Consider the following 13,891-nt stretch of genomic DNA (forward strand, 5'->3'; position numbering starts at 1 on the left):
CGGGGGCACCTCCCAGCCATGCCTGCGGCTCCCGGCACAGAGGCTCCAAGTGTCCGCCAGCCTGCACCCGCCCCGGTCTTTGCAGTTGCGGGAAAGGGGCCGCTATGCCCCCCACCTCTCAGACCAGATCCCGGGAGTCGCCTCTTGCCCTCACACTGCACGCGGAGCCCCAGGCTAGCAGCACCCGCCCCTGGCCTGTACCCGCCGGCGGCCTCCTCTCCCCTCCCTGCCAGCCCCGCCTCTCTGCCCTGGCCTGATGTCCCTCTGGCCACCGGCCGTCCCAGCATGAGCCACCACGGCTACCCGGGCTTCCGGCCTTGGCGCCTCGGGTCGTCCCCGAAGCACAAGTCTGCCCCTCCCCACCCCCCCGACTTAGAGCCCTCAGCAGTCCGGCGGAAACAAACCCCTGGGACCCGGCCCCCGCCTGGCTGGGCCCTGTGCTGGCTGTGTCCCCCACCTGGACCAGCCAGGCCTTCACACTCATGTCTGTGGCATGTACTTAAGCCCTCAGAGCCCCCGCCATCCCCACCAATGCAGCTCCCAGACACTTACATCCCTCCTCCTGGCTCGACCCTCACACCTGCCACTCCTGAAATCAGAAATCATTCCCGTGTCTCCTATTATCTGCCCCCAGGACGCGAGCCCCCTTTCCCTGGGGCTCCCAGGCCGTCCCTCCCCTTTCTTGCCCAGGACCGGTCTGGGTCTCATCTTCTTCTTCCCACGGTGTCCCTCAGGCCTCAGCAGCTGTCAGAGGTGACACCGGGTGACACCAGGCGTCACGAGGCTGGGCTGGCTCAGAAGCAGCTGAGGAAATGACCCCAGAGTTCCCAGGCAGCCTGGTGCACCTGCTCTGGCTTCTCGTCGCCACCAGGGGGCGCCGGTGCCCCACCCTGACCACCCAGGCCGGGAAAGGCGGGCGCCCGGAAGGGGTCTGTGGCCCTAACCCTCTCTGTGCCTTCCCGCTGCCCGGGCCACACTCTGGAAAGGATGGCAGGGCTGGGCGGCCCCGGGGGCACCGCTGGCTGGCCCGGGGCTGAGGGACCCATTTGCAAGGGTCACCCCCCAGCCAGCCTCTGGGCCTTGCCCACCCCACCCGCAGAGCCCAGTGCCCACTGAGGGCAGAGGTCAGAATGGACGATGGTTTGGGACACGACCTGGCCTTCTGTGGACATCTGCCTCGCGTGGGGTGAAGCCCGGGGGCACACCGCTGGGTGCACAGGGCCGGCTGCCTGGCCTCAAGTCCCACCAGGCCTGGGCGCCGGGGCCCCCAAGGTAACGTCTTCCTGGCAGGAACCCCACCCCACCCACCACCCCTCAGGGCCCCCACCACCTTCCAGGCTCCCGGAGAGCTGCCCACCCCAGCGCGTCCCAAGGAAAGGAACAGGTTGCCGGAAGGTTTGTAGGTGGGCCTGGCTACAAATCACCCGTATCACGCATTCGTTCATTCATTCATTCATTCATTCACACAGCCCACAGAGAGCCAGATCACCCATATCATTCATTCATTCATTTGTTCATTCATTCATTCACACAGCCCACAGAGAGCCAGATCACACATATCATTTAGTCATTCGTTCGTTCGTTCATTCGTTCGTTCATACATTCGTTCATTCATTCATTCATTCATTCACATAGCCCACAGAGCCAGATCACCCATATCATTCATTCGTTCGTTCATTCATTCATTTGTTCATTCATTTGTTCATTCGTTCATTCATTCATTCATGCATTCATTCATTCATTCACACAGCCCACAGAAAGCCCAGCAGGGCCCCAGCCTGGCACCTGCCCTCCAGAACACACAGGGAGGTGCCACAGCCACACATGCTTCGGAACACAGTCCAACCTGTGAAAGGAGGGGCTGGGGCCAGTGTCCGGCTGCCTCCGATCCCTGAGTTCGCAGGTCGAGGCAGCCTCCCAGCACAAGCACCATCCCAAAGCCTCTGAGGGGATCCAAGTCCCCACCCGCCCGGGGAGACACTCCTGCTCTGGGACAGCCAGGCGGGCCCAGGCAGCTGCCCAACGCTGAGGGCCCGACTGCCCCCTTCCTGGAGCCTGGCCTCGGAAACGGGCAGGTTCAGCTCTTCCACACTCACCGCCAGGAGCAGGGCAGGTGCCTTCTGCAGCCCCACCCGGGCCACCCCCCAGTGCCCCAGCCTGGCTGCAGCTGGGAAACAGAAAATGAAACCATGTTCGCTGCAGGATGAGCAGGTGCTCACAAGGCTCCCAAAGACAGTCCCACCCAGGCTGGGCCCCGTCGCCCCGATGCCGTCCACGTGTGCTCTGCCCACACCCGCGGGGAGCAGTGTCTGTGGCCTCCAAGGGCTAGCGGAGGTAGCCAGCCTGGGCCCCCAAGCCACGGGGGCCACACTGCCCAAGACCCTCCTTGCATGATCTCCTGAGGCCTCCCAGGTGGACGCGCCAGGCCCTTTGTGACAGCTCTGGGCCCAGCAGGAGCATCCGGGGCCGGCTGGGCCAAGGTGGGGCATCTCCCAGTCCCACACCCCCAAGGGCCAGAAACCTTGGCACCTTCCCCCTCAGACCAGAACGCAGGGCACAGGAGATGGGAGGGCCTGGGAGGCTGTGGGCAGAGTGGCCAGCACGGCCCGCACCCATCCCGTGTCCATGCCCGGCACCACAGCTCAGCCAAGCAACGAACAGACTGCCCAGCTCAGCCCTGCACCCAGTGACCCCGAGGAAGGACAGACAGGGGGACAGTCACTGCCTCTGAACACCACCCCTCGGGAACCTCAGTGTCCCCACCTACAAAGTGAGGTGGGAGCTGTGTCGACGTCAGAGGACTCACAGAGCAGCGTGAGCGCCCAGCAGAGTATCACGTCCCGGCTCCCTAGTCCCATAGCCTCTGCAGGGGCGTCCCGAGGGCGGTGACCTCGTGTGCAGCTCAAATTAGGGACAGGCTGTGTGAGTTCCAGACGTGCCCACCAGTGGACGAGTTCTCCCCCTGGGGGCTGGAGGGAGAGGTCCTTGCGTGGGTCTGGTGCCCAGTGCCAAGGACTGTGCCAGGACCAGCCACCCCATCCCGGCCACCTCCTCCCCAGGACCACTTCCCACCCTTCTAGGGGGTCCTCATCAACCTGGGAGTGGCCAGAAATGCCCGCCCCAGAAGGCAGCAGCTCCGGGGAGGTGGTGATCTGTCCTGGACGCAGCCCAAAGCCAGCCTGAATCCATGTCCCAGCCTGCCCCACCCTCAGTCCGAAAGACAGCCCCGGAGGGGGGCAAATCCAGCCAGAGAGGGCTGGGGGTGAACAGGCCAGCACTGGGCACAGGCACAGAGACCCTAAAGTGATGGCGGTCCCCAGCAGGTGAGGGAAACCAGGACAGGGAGCCAGAATTCTGGGGCTGGGCCCACCGGCCTGTGCCCACGGCCCTGAAGGAGGCGCTCAGGAGACCTCAGCTCCCAGCCCGGCCACTCTGACTTCCAGGGCGAATCTGGGTCCCCGGTACTAGATCCCGAGTCCCCAGGGAGAGCAGAAAGGCCCAGCGGCCTCAGTGCTCACACAAACCGCTGGCCCTTCTCCAGAGGCCGTCTCGCCTAGCTTGCAACAGGCACCCAAACCCAGCCAGCATCGGGCAGAGCCGTCCGCCCCGCGTGCCCGCCAGGACACATTTGTGCCCGTGCAGCACAAATGGGGACGTGTGGCCGCGCCCACCTGGCTAGGAGGGTGATGCTTGCAGGACAAGGTGTGAGCTCGCCTTTCCTGACAAACAAGTCGTGTCACAGGTTTGCCAAAACTCGCCCTTCCTTTCCCCTGAGCAGAAAAGGCCCTGCCAGGCCTTGGGAAGGGAAGGAGGAGCGCAGAGCCAGCCCATCTGACAGCCAGGGCCATGCCGGGGGGCGTTGGGCTGCCCCAGGGGGCTGGAAGAGTGAAGGCGGGGGCACTCCGCCGGGTGTCACGCCCCTTCTGTCTGTGGGGCCACCGAGTCCGGGACGTAATCCCCAGCTGGGAGCTGGGGCTAAGCGCCCGGGTGTGCGGTGTCCAAGAATCTTCCCAAATTCCCAGTTAAACCAAGTGGCCACAGGTCCGCCGGGCTTCTCCGCCCCAGGGGCTCACAGGCCCGCACCCACCAACACATACCGTAGTTTGCTCAGGGTCGAGAGTCCCCAAGTCAAGGTGGCCACATCCACTGGGGAGAGCACGGACGGACGCGTGGGGCGCCTGCACTCCGTCCTGCTCCGGACTGGCCTCGAGACTGGCTCTGCAGAAACCCAGCCCGCAGCTGGACGGGCAGCAGCACGGGGCTTGGTGGGGATGCGGCCTCCTCCCTCCAGAGACCTCTGAGTGCGGGGCTGGCTGTAGAGGGCCCCGCAACGGAAGGCTAATGCACAGGTTCATCTCGCCCTGGCCCCAAATGGTGGGGTGACCACCCGGGAGACCCGGGGCTCCCAGCGGAGATGCTGGCCAGAGAGACTGACCGGGGCAGGGGCTCCCGTGCAGCCGGTGCTGGCCGGAGGCCGGTCTGGCAGGACATCGGCACCCTTGGCCGCCACCCCCTCCTCCTGCGGTAGCTGCCCTGTTGTCAGCTGGCCTGGCTCTGCGCGATGCTGCCCAGGCCCCACTTCGACCCGGGCACAGAGGGCCAGGCCCTGCTCTGGAATGCCTGGAGCCGCCAAGACCCGAGAGCAGATTCCGGGATGCCGAGGCCAGCTCCCTGCTTGCAGACCCCTCGTTAATTATCCTGCCGAGATGGGGAGGCAGGCACGAGCCCCAGGAATCCTGAAAACGAGCAATCGGCACATTTCCTGGAATTTGCCCCCGGAACAGGGCTGGGAGGCCAGCGCTTGGCAGGTGGGCGGCCAGCGCCTGGGGGGATGGGGTAGACAGGAGGCTGAGGCGCTCTCCAAGAGCCCTGAAAATAGCCGGGGGTCCGGGCTCACCGCCCAGGCCCTCCCCCCACAGTCTCGGGGCACTGCTGGGACTGCAGACAGGGACGTGGCGGCCGAGGGGCACAACCGCTAAGGAGGCAGCACCAGGCCCAGAAAGGGCTCCTGAGCGCAGGGCTGCACCAGGCAGGAACTCCGCAGGAATTCAGACCCCAAAGCCTCTGCCGAGCCACAGAAGCCCCCACGGGGGCAGATTTCTGGGGCAGCGAGAAGGGGCCCAGCACGGCGGGGAGCTCACTCGGGAGGTGCCCCTTCCTGCATGAGGGGTCCTCACGGGGGGGTGGAGGGAGGACCCCCATGGCCTCCTACGCAAGTTCCTTTCACAGGTGCCCATCCTCACCTGTGCGGAGACGTTCTCTCCCATGTCCAGCCTGAGAGCTCCCCAAATGCAAGGACCACCCCCGATCTTGCACTAGCATCCCCGGCCCCCTCCAGCTAACTGTCCCGACCCGAAAGCCCATCTTTCCGCCCCTCCTGGAGTGGGCACCCGCCTGGGCCCACCACGGAGGCCTCCCCAGCTCTGCTCCCCTCTACTGGCGGAGAAAGCCCGAGGCAGCGAGGGTCTGAAGGACCCAACGGTGCAGGAGGGCAAGGGGCAGCCTCTGTACGGAGCAGGGTCCCTGAGGGCCGGGGGACAGCAGCCTGCCCGGCTCAGCTCGGCCCAGCCCTTCCTCTGTCCAGATAGAAAGCGCCAAGCCATCAACCCTGGCCAGCTGGGTGCCGTACCATCGGGCACTGCTGCTTCCTGGCCAGTGGGCAGCTGCCAGGCTCTACAGTCCAGCGGACCCCCTGAGAAAAGTTTCCAGAGGCCCGGGAGAGGCCCCTTGGCCCCAAACATGCAGGAGGGAGTTCCTGCACTAGAGTCTGTCAATCCCAAGGTGACGACAGTCTGGGGACCCACATGGGGTACCCGTACTGCACAGACCCCCAGACACCACCCAGGGTCCCTCAACCCGAGTCAGTGGGGGGCCCCCAGGAGCATCCGGTCCTGACCTGGTGGGTGCAAGAGGCTGTTTACACTGAGTCACCACAGACCCCAACAACTCAGGAAGTGACAGGGCTCAGTGTCCCCATCTGTAAAACGGGACGAGCATCCAGCCCACGCAGGGTATGCCCCAGGACCGCCCTTGTAAGGGAAGAGCACTCCACGGAAAAGTCTGGGCCAACCCTGGGGAGGGAGGGCAAGGGCAGTGTGGCCGAGGCGGGCGAAGGGCAGGTTCACAGGGTCCTTTCAGGAGACCACCCGTGAGGATGAGGCAGGGCTTATAGCCTGGGGCAGCACGGGGAGGGGAGGCGCGGAGGCCGTGTCCTCTAATCTGAGCCTCGACCCTGCCTGGACGGTAGGCCCCACGTGGGCGGGGGCCATCGAGATGCCCACTCAGCAAATGCCCAGCCGGGGCGAGCTCTCGGCCCACCCCCAGGAGGGTTGCCCCGTGGCTCTCGGCTATAATTATACCATAAGACCACCCGACTCTGAAGTCAGCCCTGGGAGGGGCCCACAGCCCCAGTGGGCACGAGGCCTGCCTGGAGGCCACAGTCATCCCAAAAGACAGAGGCGCTTTTGTGGTTGGCTGGAGCAGGGCGGGCGGGGGGGGTGGCCAACCTGGTAGTTAAGTGATTCACTGTATGAACACGAACACCCCTCCCAGAGTCAGCCGCTCTGAAAGACCTGTTCGATTCTGCACGTGGTTGGTCTCCACTGTCCCGGAGCAGACACACGGCCCTGCAGCGATGCGGCCCGGCCCGAGTGCGGGATGGACCCGCAGTGACCACCCATGGGGCCCAGCCGACTGTCAAGGGCAGCGGGACCGAGGCCAGAGGGCAGAGTCGAAGCCACTACCCACCCCTGCATTTGAGCCAGCAGGCCATCCCTCCCAGGGGCTGCAGGGCTCCCCTCCCCCACACCCCCAGTGCCAGGAAGCAAGAGCCACTGGGCAGACGCCCAGGGCCACCTCCTGCAGGGAACTGGGGCTCTGGAAATTTCGGGAATTGTCTTCGAGGGAGGGGCTTGGTGCAGCTAAAGCAGGTGTGCATGGAGAAGAAAAAGCCCACGGCCAGTCCGCCCACCCGGGGGGGAAAGCAGGGCAGAGCGGGCCGCCCACAGCCGGAGGAGAGCCACGCACGGCAGGCCCCCACGTGCCTGGGTTTTCTCATGACCCAGAAACTGGACCCAGCTCCTCAAAGGCTAGAGCCTGAGGGCAGCCTCCCAGGGAAGCCAAGGTGTGTCCCTGGCTTAGGCGAAAGGTGCCAGGTGCCCACAGGGGACGCCCGCCAACTCCTGGGCTCAGAAAGCAACCTCACGCTGACAGCCAGCACGACTCAAATGGCCCTGCCACCCCACACGGCTGGTGCAGGGAACGGCGCAGGGAACCCACAACTGTGGCCCAGCCCAGGACCAAGGTCAGAGGCAGGTCAGGACAGGTTAACCCGAGGCCACGCCCACAGGACAGTGGCTGAGCTGCCTCCAAGGGAATCGGGCTCGCGTAGGGCCACTGTGGCTGCTGGCCTCAGGACAGCAACCCCGTGGCAGGTGGCAGGACCACAGAGGTCCTGGAACCTGGCCTCTGCGGGCCGTGCCCTCCAAAACGAGACAACCCTGACCCAGGGCCCTCGATGAGCTGGTCACAGCGGTTGGCCAGGAGCAGCCCTTGATAGTGTCTGGACCTCGGGCCGGGGGTCAGTCTCCCACCCTCAGACACAGTGGGCAGCACGGAAGGGTGGCCTGGGAGGGCCTGCTTCCTCCCCATTGATCGGTCATCCCAATTTAGAAACAGAGTCGCCCTTGAGGCCTGCCTCCTGCCCTCACACCCTCGGGGCAGCAGCCTGTTCCCGCCGCTCTGTTTCCCTGCGCAGCCACCTCCAGGGTCTCCCATCCGCTGGCTTCCTGCTCAGAAGGCAGACTGTCAGGGCGCAGAGGCTCCAGGCAGGACCGCTGACTTCTCTCCCTACTGGGTTGGCGTGGGGGCAGAGCAACGGATCACACTGGGTCCCCAGGGGCACCTGTCAGGCGGCCCCGGGAAGCAGGTCTTCCGCCAGCTCAGAGAGGGAGGCTAAGGGCCCTGGGGGTTCCAGGCTGACCCTCCTGCGGCCCCCGCCCAGGCCCTCCAGGCCAAGCTGGCTCACTGTCTCCTCTCTGCGGCTCTGCTCCAGCCTATCTTCCACCTGGAAAGCCCACCCTGAACCACCTGCACCTCCCCAAACCTTCCCCAGCCCACAGGCCCTCTTCCTCCAGGAAGCGCTCCGGGCTGCGCTCTGTTGGGCCTCGGTGCTGATGCCCTGATCGCTCAGCTGGACCCGAGAGCCAGAGTCCCAGAACTGCCTCAGAGACCTGCCCAACCCACCCATTTTACAGGTGAGAAAACTGAGGCCCAGAAGGGAACAAAAGCCAAAGCTTCTTGGACCCAGAAGGTACCTAGAGATAACCCAGGCCTGAGTTCTCAGTCTGCTTCTGACCCAAGAAGTCAAGTGAGATCGAGTCGCAAGAAATGACCAGCGGCTCGGTCACGACGCCCAGTGCAAAAGCAAGCTGTGTCCCTAAACGTATGTGTTTCCTTAAGACCCCATGCCCGGGGCCAGGAAGCACTCGCGTCACCGGCAGGCACTGGCTCACTCAGGAGCACGCGCTTGTGAGCCCGGTGTAGGGGTGGGACAAAGTCGTGTTTTCTGCTGGTGAGAACATTCCTGGTGGATCTGCAGGGCCCCCGGAGCCCAACAAGGGACAGCTACTGGCCCTGCTCTGCTGACATGCGGCTCACCCCCAGGGCGGGGAGGCCCCCAGTCCTGGGGGGTGTCCCTACCAGAGGGCCCACATGTGAGCGGCACCGTCCGGAAGCTCAGGCACGCTGTGCATGCAGTTACCGCAGGAACAAGGGACAGTCCCCAGCCAGCCGGTCATCTACTCTCAGGCCCTCACGCCCAGCAGACCGGGCCTCTGGGGGGAGAGAGCGCCGCCCCCACCACAAGCCTCTTCCACCGGGACGCCCCGCGCCTCCCCTGCGCTGGCACCTGGGACTTGCACGGAACACCATTTGATCCCCACCCAACAGAAGGAGTGACTGGGGTCCAGGATGCTGTGCGCGGTCACACTGGCCCACCTACGGGACACGAAGCTGGCCCTGGCGGCAGAGGGCCTGGGCCGGGTGGGGTGGGGGCTCTGCTGCGGGTGCCCAGGGCCCAGCCCCCCACATCCCGCCCCACGCCCCCGGGCTCTGCCCGCACAGGCCCCCTTTGTGTCCCCTGGCTCCTGCAGAAAGCCTTCCGCCTTCCGGAGGGGGGATGGGGGCGGCTGGAGGTGGAACAAAGGGGCTAAGCCACCGGGGGCCCCGAGGCCCCCAGCCCCAGGGAGAGGGGGCAGGCGGGGGAGGGCTCTTCCTAGGGCCCCGCCCCCTCCACGCTCCACCATTCACACAGCTAGGTCCTTTCCTCCCCCCTCTCTTTTGTTCAAACGAAAGAATTTGGGGGAACCAGAAAAAATATGGCTTTTATTTTCAAAACTGGAAGCAATTATAACTGGGGGGTTGGTTAAATGTTGCCAACTGTGCTGAGGCTCAGGTCTGCCTCATCCGGACGGAGGAGAGACTGGAAGATGGTGCTAGTGGACGTTCGGGCAGCAGCACAGACAAGGGCTGTCCCTGCAGGCGGCCCAGCCCTTCCACCTGGCCCCGCACACCCACCGTGCACACCCAGCCTCGCACACCCAGCCCTGCGCACCCACCTGTGCGCACCCAGCTTTACACGGCCGGCCCCACACGCCCACCTGGGCACACCAAGCCTTGCACGCCCAGCCCCACACACCCACCTGGGCACACCCAGCCGTACACACCCATCTATGCATACCCAGCTTTACACACCCAGCCCTATACACCCACCTGGGCACACCCAGCCTTGCACGCCCAGCCCTGCACACCTGTGCACACGCAGCACTACACCCCCAGCCCTGCACCGCACCCAGCCTGCACACCACCCCTGCACACCAAGCCTTGCACACCCAGCCTGCACGCCCTCACACCCAGCCCTCACCCAGCCCTGCATAGCTGGCTCTGCACACCCAGCCTCTCTTCCAGGAGACGGCGCCTCATGAGGCAGCCCAGCAGCTGCCCTCCAGCTGGACCTGCTGCTTCTTGAAGGCCACATCTGTCCCACCCCTGACCAGCCACTCCCGGAGAGCCGACCTACCCCGGAGGCCTCAGGCTGGTCACAGGGTGTACACGGCAGGGTGGGGACTTGGAGATCTGCCCCCTCTCTCCAAAGCAGGTCTTGACGGGGCCCCACCGAAGCCTGGTGCGGGAAGACAGTGGAAGGTTCCAAGCGCCCAATGCCCCAGCTCTGCTGGGACGTGACCAGCTACGCGGCCTCCACCAAGTGGATAAACTGAGGGTTCGGTGAGACGGCGCAAGTCTCCAGGCCCAGAGAGGCCCCCTGATGTGAACGCGGGGAGTGGGGGCTGCTCTGGAGGCAAAGCCAAGCCTAGAGCCCAGGCCCGGAAGCTAGAGGACAGGCATGTGAGCACGGCTCCCCCCTCCCTAAGACCCCGTGTAGCAGGTGTCCTGGCCAGACAGGCCCCCTCCCATGGACACAGGGTCACTTGCTGGCGCTGAGCTCCCCCCACTCGATGCTCCCTCCCCATTCTGCCTCTGCAGGCCTCATGACCCCCACCCCTGGCCCCGTGAGGCCAAGTGTCAGGGTCTCTGGGTGGGGGAGGCTGCTCATCAGAGAGAGCACCAGCCCTCGAGACTCGGAGCTGGCCACCTGGACAGAGTCAGGCCAGGAGCGGGGGTGGCTGATGGCTGACAGGAAGCAGGGCATGGGAGGAAGGCCGGCCCTGAGGGGGTCAGGGCAGGTGTCCCCAGCTGCTTCCTGGAGGACGTGACCAAAGACAGGCCACACTCCAGCATCCCCTCACTGCCCTCCCCCCGCGGCAGGGACCACAGAGCATCCGTGCTGCCGACTTGGTAAGTCACATCCCTGACCCAGCAACGGCCCCAAAGCCAGCTCACCCCAGGACCAAGATGTGTCTCTTTCTCCAGCCTGCCTGGGGCAGGGGGTCACAGCCCACAGAGGGGCTCAGGGTCCTAGAGGGCACAGGGCAGGCCCCCCAGCACCCAGAGGGCTTGAGAGACAGCGGGCCTCACTCCCTGGCCCAGGCATTGGTCCTCCCAGCACACAGAGCCCATGAAGCAGCGGGACTGAGGAGCTGGCTGAGCAGAGAACCTTCCAGCTAACAGAGGGTATCAGAAAAGCCACCAACCCGCCAGCTTGTGCAATGCTCAGCACCCTCAGCTACCGGCACCTGTCTCCCCAGGACCCCTACCCTCAGCCCATGCTGGGGACAGCAGGGGGGCCACCACACGTGAACATGCAGGGACCAGAGAGAGGGCTGGGTCTCCTCTATAAACAGAGAGCCTCCTGCTCCCTACAATTTCCTGATGCCCACCCTCCCCCTGGCTGCCTGCTGGGCATCCGAAGCATTGAAGCATGGTGCAGGACGAACGCCCTGAAAGAAGCCCCCAGCCGCTCACCAGGAGCACGTTCAAAGCACCGGAAGCCGTCGGGAGTATTTCACTTCCCCCGGCAGCCGTGGCTCTGCGCCCCGTTGCGACAGGACCCGGAAAGCTACACGTTCAATGAAGGCACCCCGGGCCGAGCAGGAAACCCCAGAGAGGGGAACTCTCGCTGATCCGTCGCAGAGAGATTAGGATGAATGTCTGCGGGGGTTCCTGTGACGCGTTTTCACGCACTTGTACTCACTTTCCTTACAGAAACCCCGTCACCCGCACGTCTGCTCCAAGGCCCAGCCCCCCTCCCAGCACCCCGACGGCACGTTGTTAAAAGGAAAACCACAGGCCCCCAAAATGGCACCACGTAGTTTACGGCCCAAGACCCAACCTGACTGCAGCTCAAAGCCCCGGGGGGGGGGGGGGTGGTCATCGCCCATAAGCGGTCATCGCGGGAACCCTGGTTGGCACAAGGAAGCAAACCGGCAGATTCCGCTCCCCTTAGGAGGCCCCCCCTTGCCTGCAGCCAGGGTTCTTGGCTGACAATTTCCTTTTTCCTGCCCTTTCTCTCTCTCTTTAAAAACCTTTCCTTTCTGTAGCCCCCGGGAGCTCCCCTCCCCCTTGTTATATGGGATTCCGCCCGGTTCATGAATCGATTCCTAAAGCCAATTCGATCTCTGAAATTCGCTCCGTTGAGTTTCTGCTATTTAACAGCGTGTAGCGTGGCTGGGTTTTCGTGACACGTCACTTTACAGCTGTGCCCAGTTTTACTGAACCAGTCGCCTCCGATAGGACCCTGGCTGTCCCCCATCTTTGGGGACGCTGGAGCCTCCAGCAAGGCAGGAATGCCGTTTGCAGACCCTGGGACAGGCCGCTTCCTGGCCGCCCAGTAGCCCGGCCAATCCCTGCCCATCTCTCCAGGGGAGGCCACAACTGGACAGGCTCTAAGATGAAGGGGTGTGGAGGCATCAGTGGAGGAAGGGGGTCTCAGGGTCCCCCCTCCTCCCAACAACTTCAGATGAGCCGCAGGGAGCAGGGTGAGGGGATGAGAGAATGCCCGGCCGTCCACTCACCGTACTGACAGCGGGGACCCTGGAACCCTCGGGGACAGCGGCACAGCTGGACTGAGCTGGGCGCGCAGTGACCGCCGTTAAAACAGAAGCCAGCACTGCACCGGGCTGTGGAGAGAGGAGAGAAGGTGTGTGAGCCCCAGCCCAGCCACCAGTGACCCTGGGGACGGTCCCTGAAGTCTCCCCATAAGGCCGGGCCTGGAGCTGGATGGGACCCAGATCCTCACCTCACAGACAGCAAAGCCCAGACTACGTCTTGAAGCCCAAGCCCTTGAACCTTGGCTGGTGGGGGGGGCGGGGGGAGAGGGGAGGAGGTTTCCCGGGCCAGCAGTCCCAACCCTGCCACCAGATCAGGGTCCAGCTCTGTTCTGTCTTGGGTCATGCACTGGCCCAACACCCCCAGAGCCTGCAACCCCCCCCCCTTCCTTGAGGAGGTGGGGAAGGAGTCAGGGCCAGCAGGGGAACAGCCCCCCACTGAAAGGAAGGCTGCAGGCTTGGCTGAGGACCCGCCCCTGTCCAAGGGGACAGGCCCCCCAAGGAAACCCCCCCCACCCCGGCAGCTGAGGGAAGAGGTCGCACAAGCAAACACTGAAGAACTGCCCCCCCTCCCCCCAGGCAGACAGAGCACAGGAGCCAGAGCCTGGCTTTCAAATGAGCATGTTTGACACCCGCACAAGGAAGAGGGAGGCTCCCCGTGTGGGAAAGGAACAGGTAGATAGGAAGAAGGACCGAGTAAGAGACCTGGAAACAAAACACGTGAAAACTCGACGCGTGGCTGTTACCGAAGGCTGGACGGAGGCCTCGCAAAACGACTTCGGGATTTCCAAGGAACAGATGTGTTTCACGCTTCACGTTAGTTCATTTTGTTATTTATTTTTTTATTTTTTTTAACGTTTATTTTTATTTTTGAGAGAGAGAGAGACAGAGCATGAACGGGGGAGGGTCAGAGAGAGAGAGGGAGACACAGAATCTGAAACAGGCTCCAGGCTCTGAGCTGTCAGCACAGAGCCCGACGTGGGGCTCGAACCCACGAACCGAGAGATCACGTCCTGAGCCAAAGTTGGACGCTTAACCGACTGAGCCACCCAGGTGCCCCGGTTTATTTATTTTGAGAGAGAGAATACCTAGCAGGCTCCATCCACACTGTTAGTGCAGAGCCTGAACCGGGGCTCGAAACCCACAAACAGTGAGATCATGACCTGAGCCAAAGTCGAATGCTTAACTGACTGAGCCACCCAGGCGCCCCAACATTAGCTCATTTTTTTAAGTGAATTTTATGAATTCCTACTACGGTCCGGGGTCGCGACAGAGGCTCGGCTTGGGGACGCCCCCTCAGGCTGTCAGGGGGGCCAGGACTGTGCCCACAGGACCCTCAGGGGCCCTGGAAGGAACCGGTTGTTCCGAGAGAGTGAAAAATGCCAGGG

The 13,891-nt window shown here is 63.9% G+C and overlaps 1 protein-coding gene across 4 annotated transcripts in view; it reads right to left on the bottom strand.

Annotated features, from left to right (window-relative positions):
• The window catches only part of MEGF6 (multiple EGF like domains 6), an 85,982-nt gene that overhangs the window by 55,567 nt on the left and 16,524 nt on the right, over positions 1-13,891 (bottom strand). For all 4 annotated transcript variants that reach the window (XM_045475388.1, XM_045475390.1, XM_045475389.1 and 1 more), the window contains exon 4: positions 12,471-12,575. In XM_045475388.1, the coding sequence (XP_045331344.1) occupies positions 12,471-12,575 (105 nt within the window). The remainder of the gene's footprint in view (positions 1-12,470; positions 12,576-13,891) is intronic.

This window comes from Leopardus geoffroyi, chromosome C1 (assembly GCF_018350155.1).
Source record: "Leopardus geoffroyi isolate Oge1 chromosome C1, O.geoffroyi_Oge1_pat1.0, whole genome shotgun sequence".
In the NCBI taxonomy this organism is placed as follows: Eukaryota; Metazoa; Chordata; class Mammalia; order Carnivora; family Felidae; genus Leopardus; species Leopardus geoffroyi.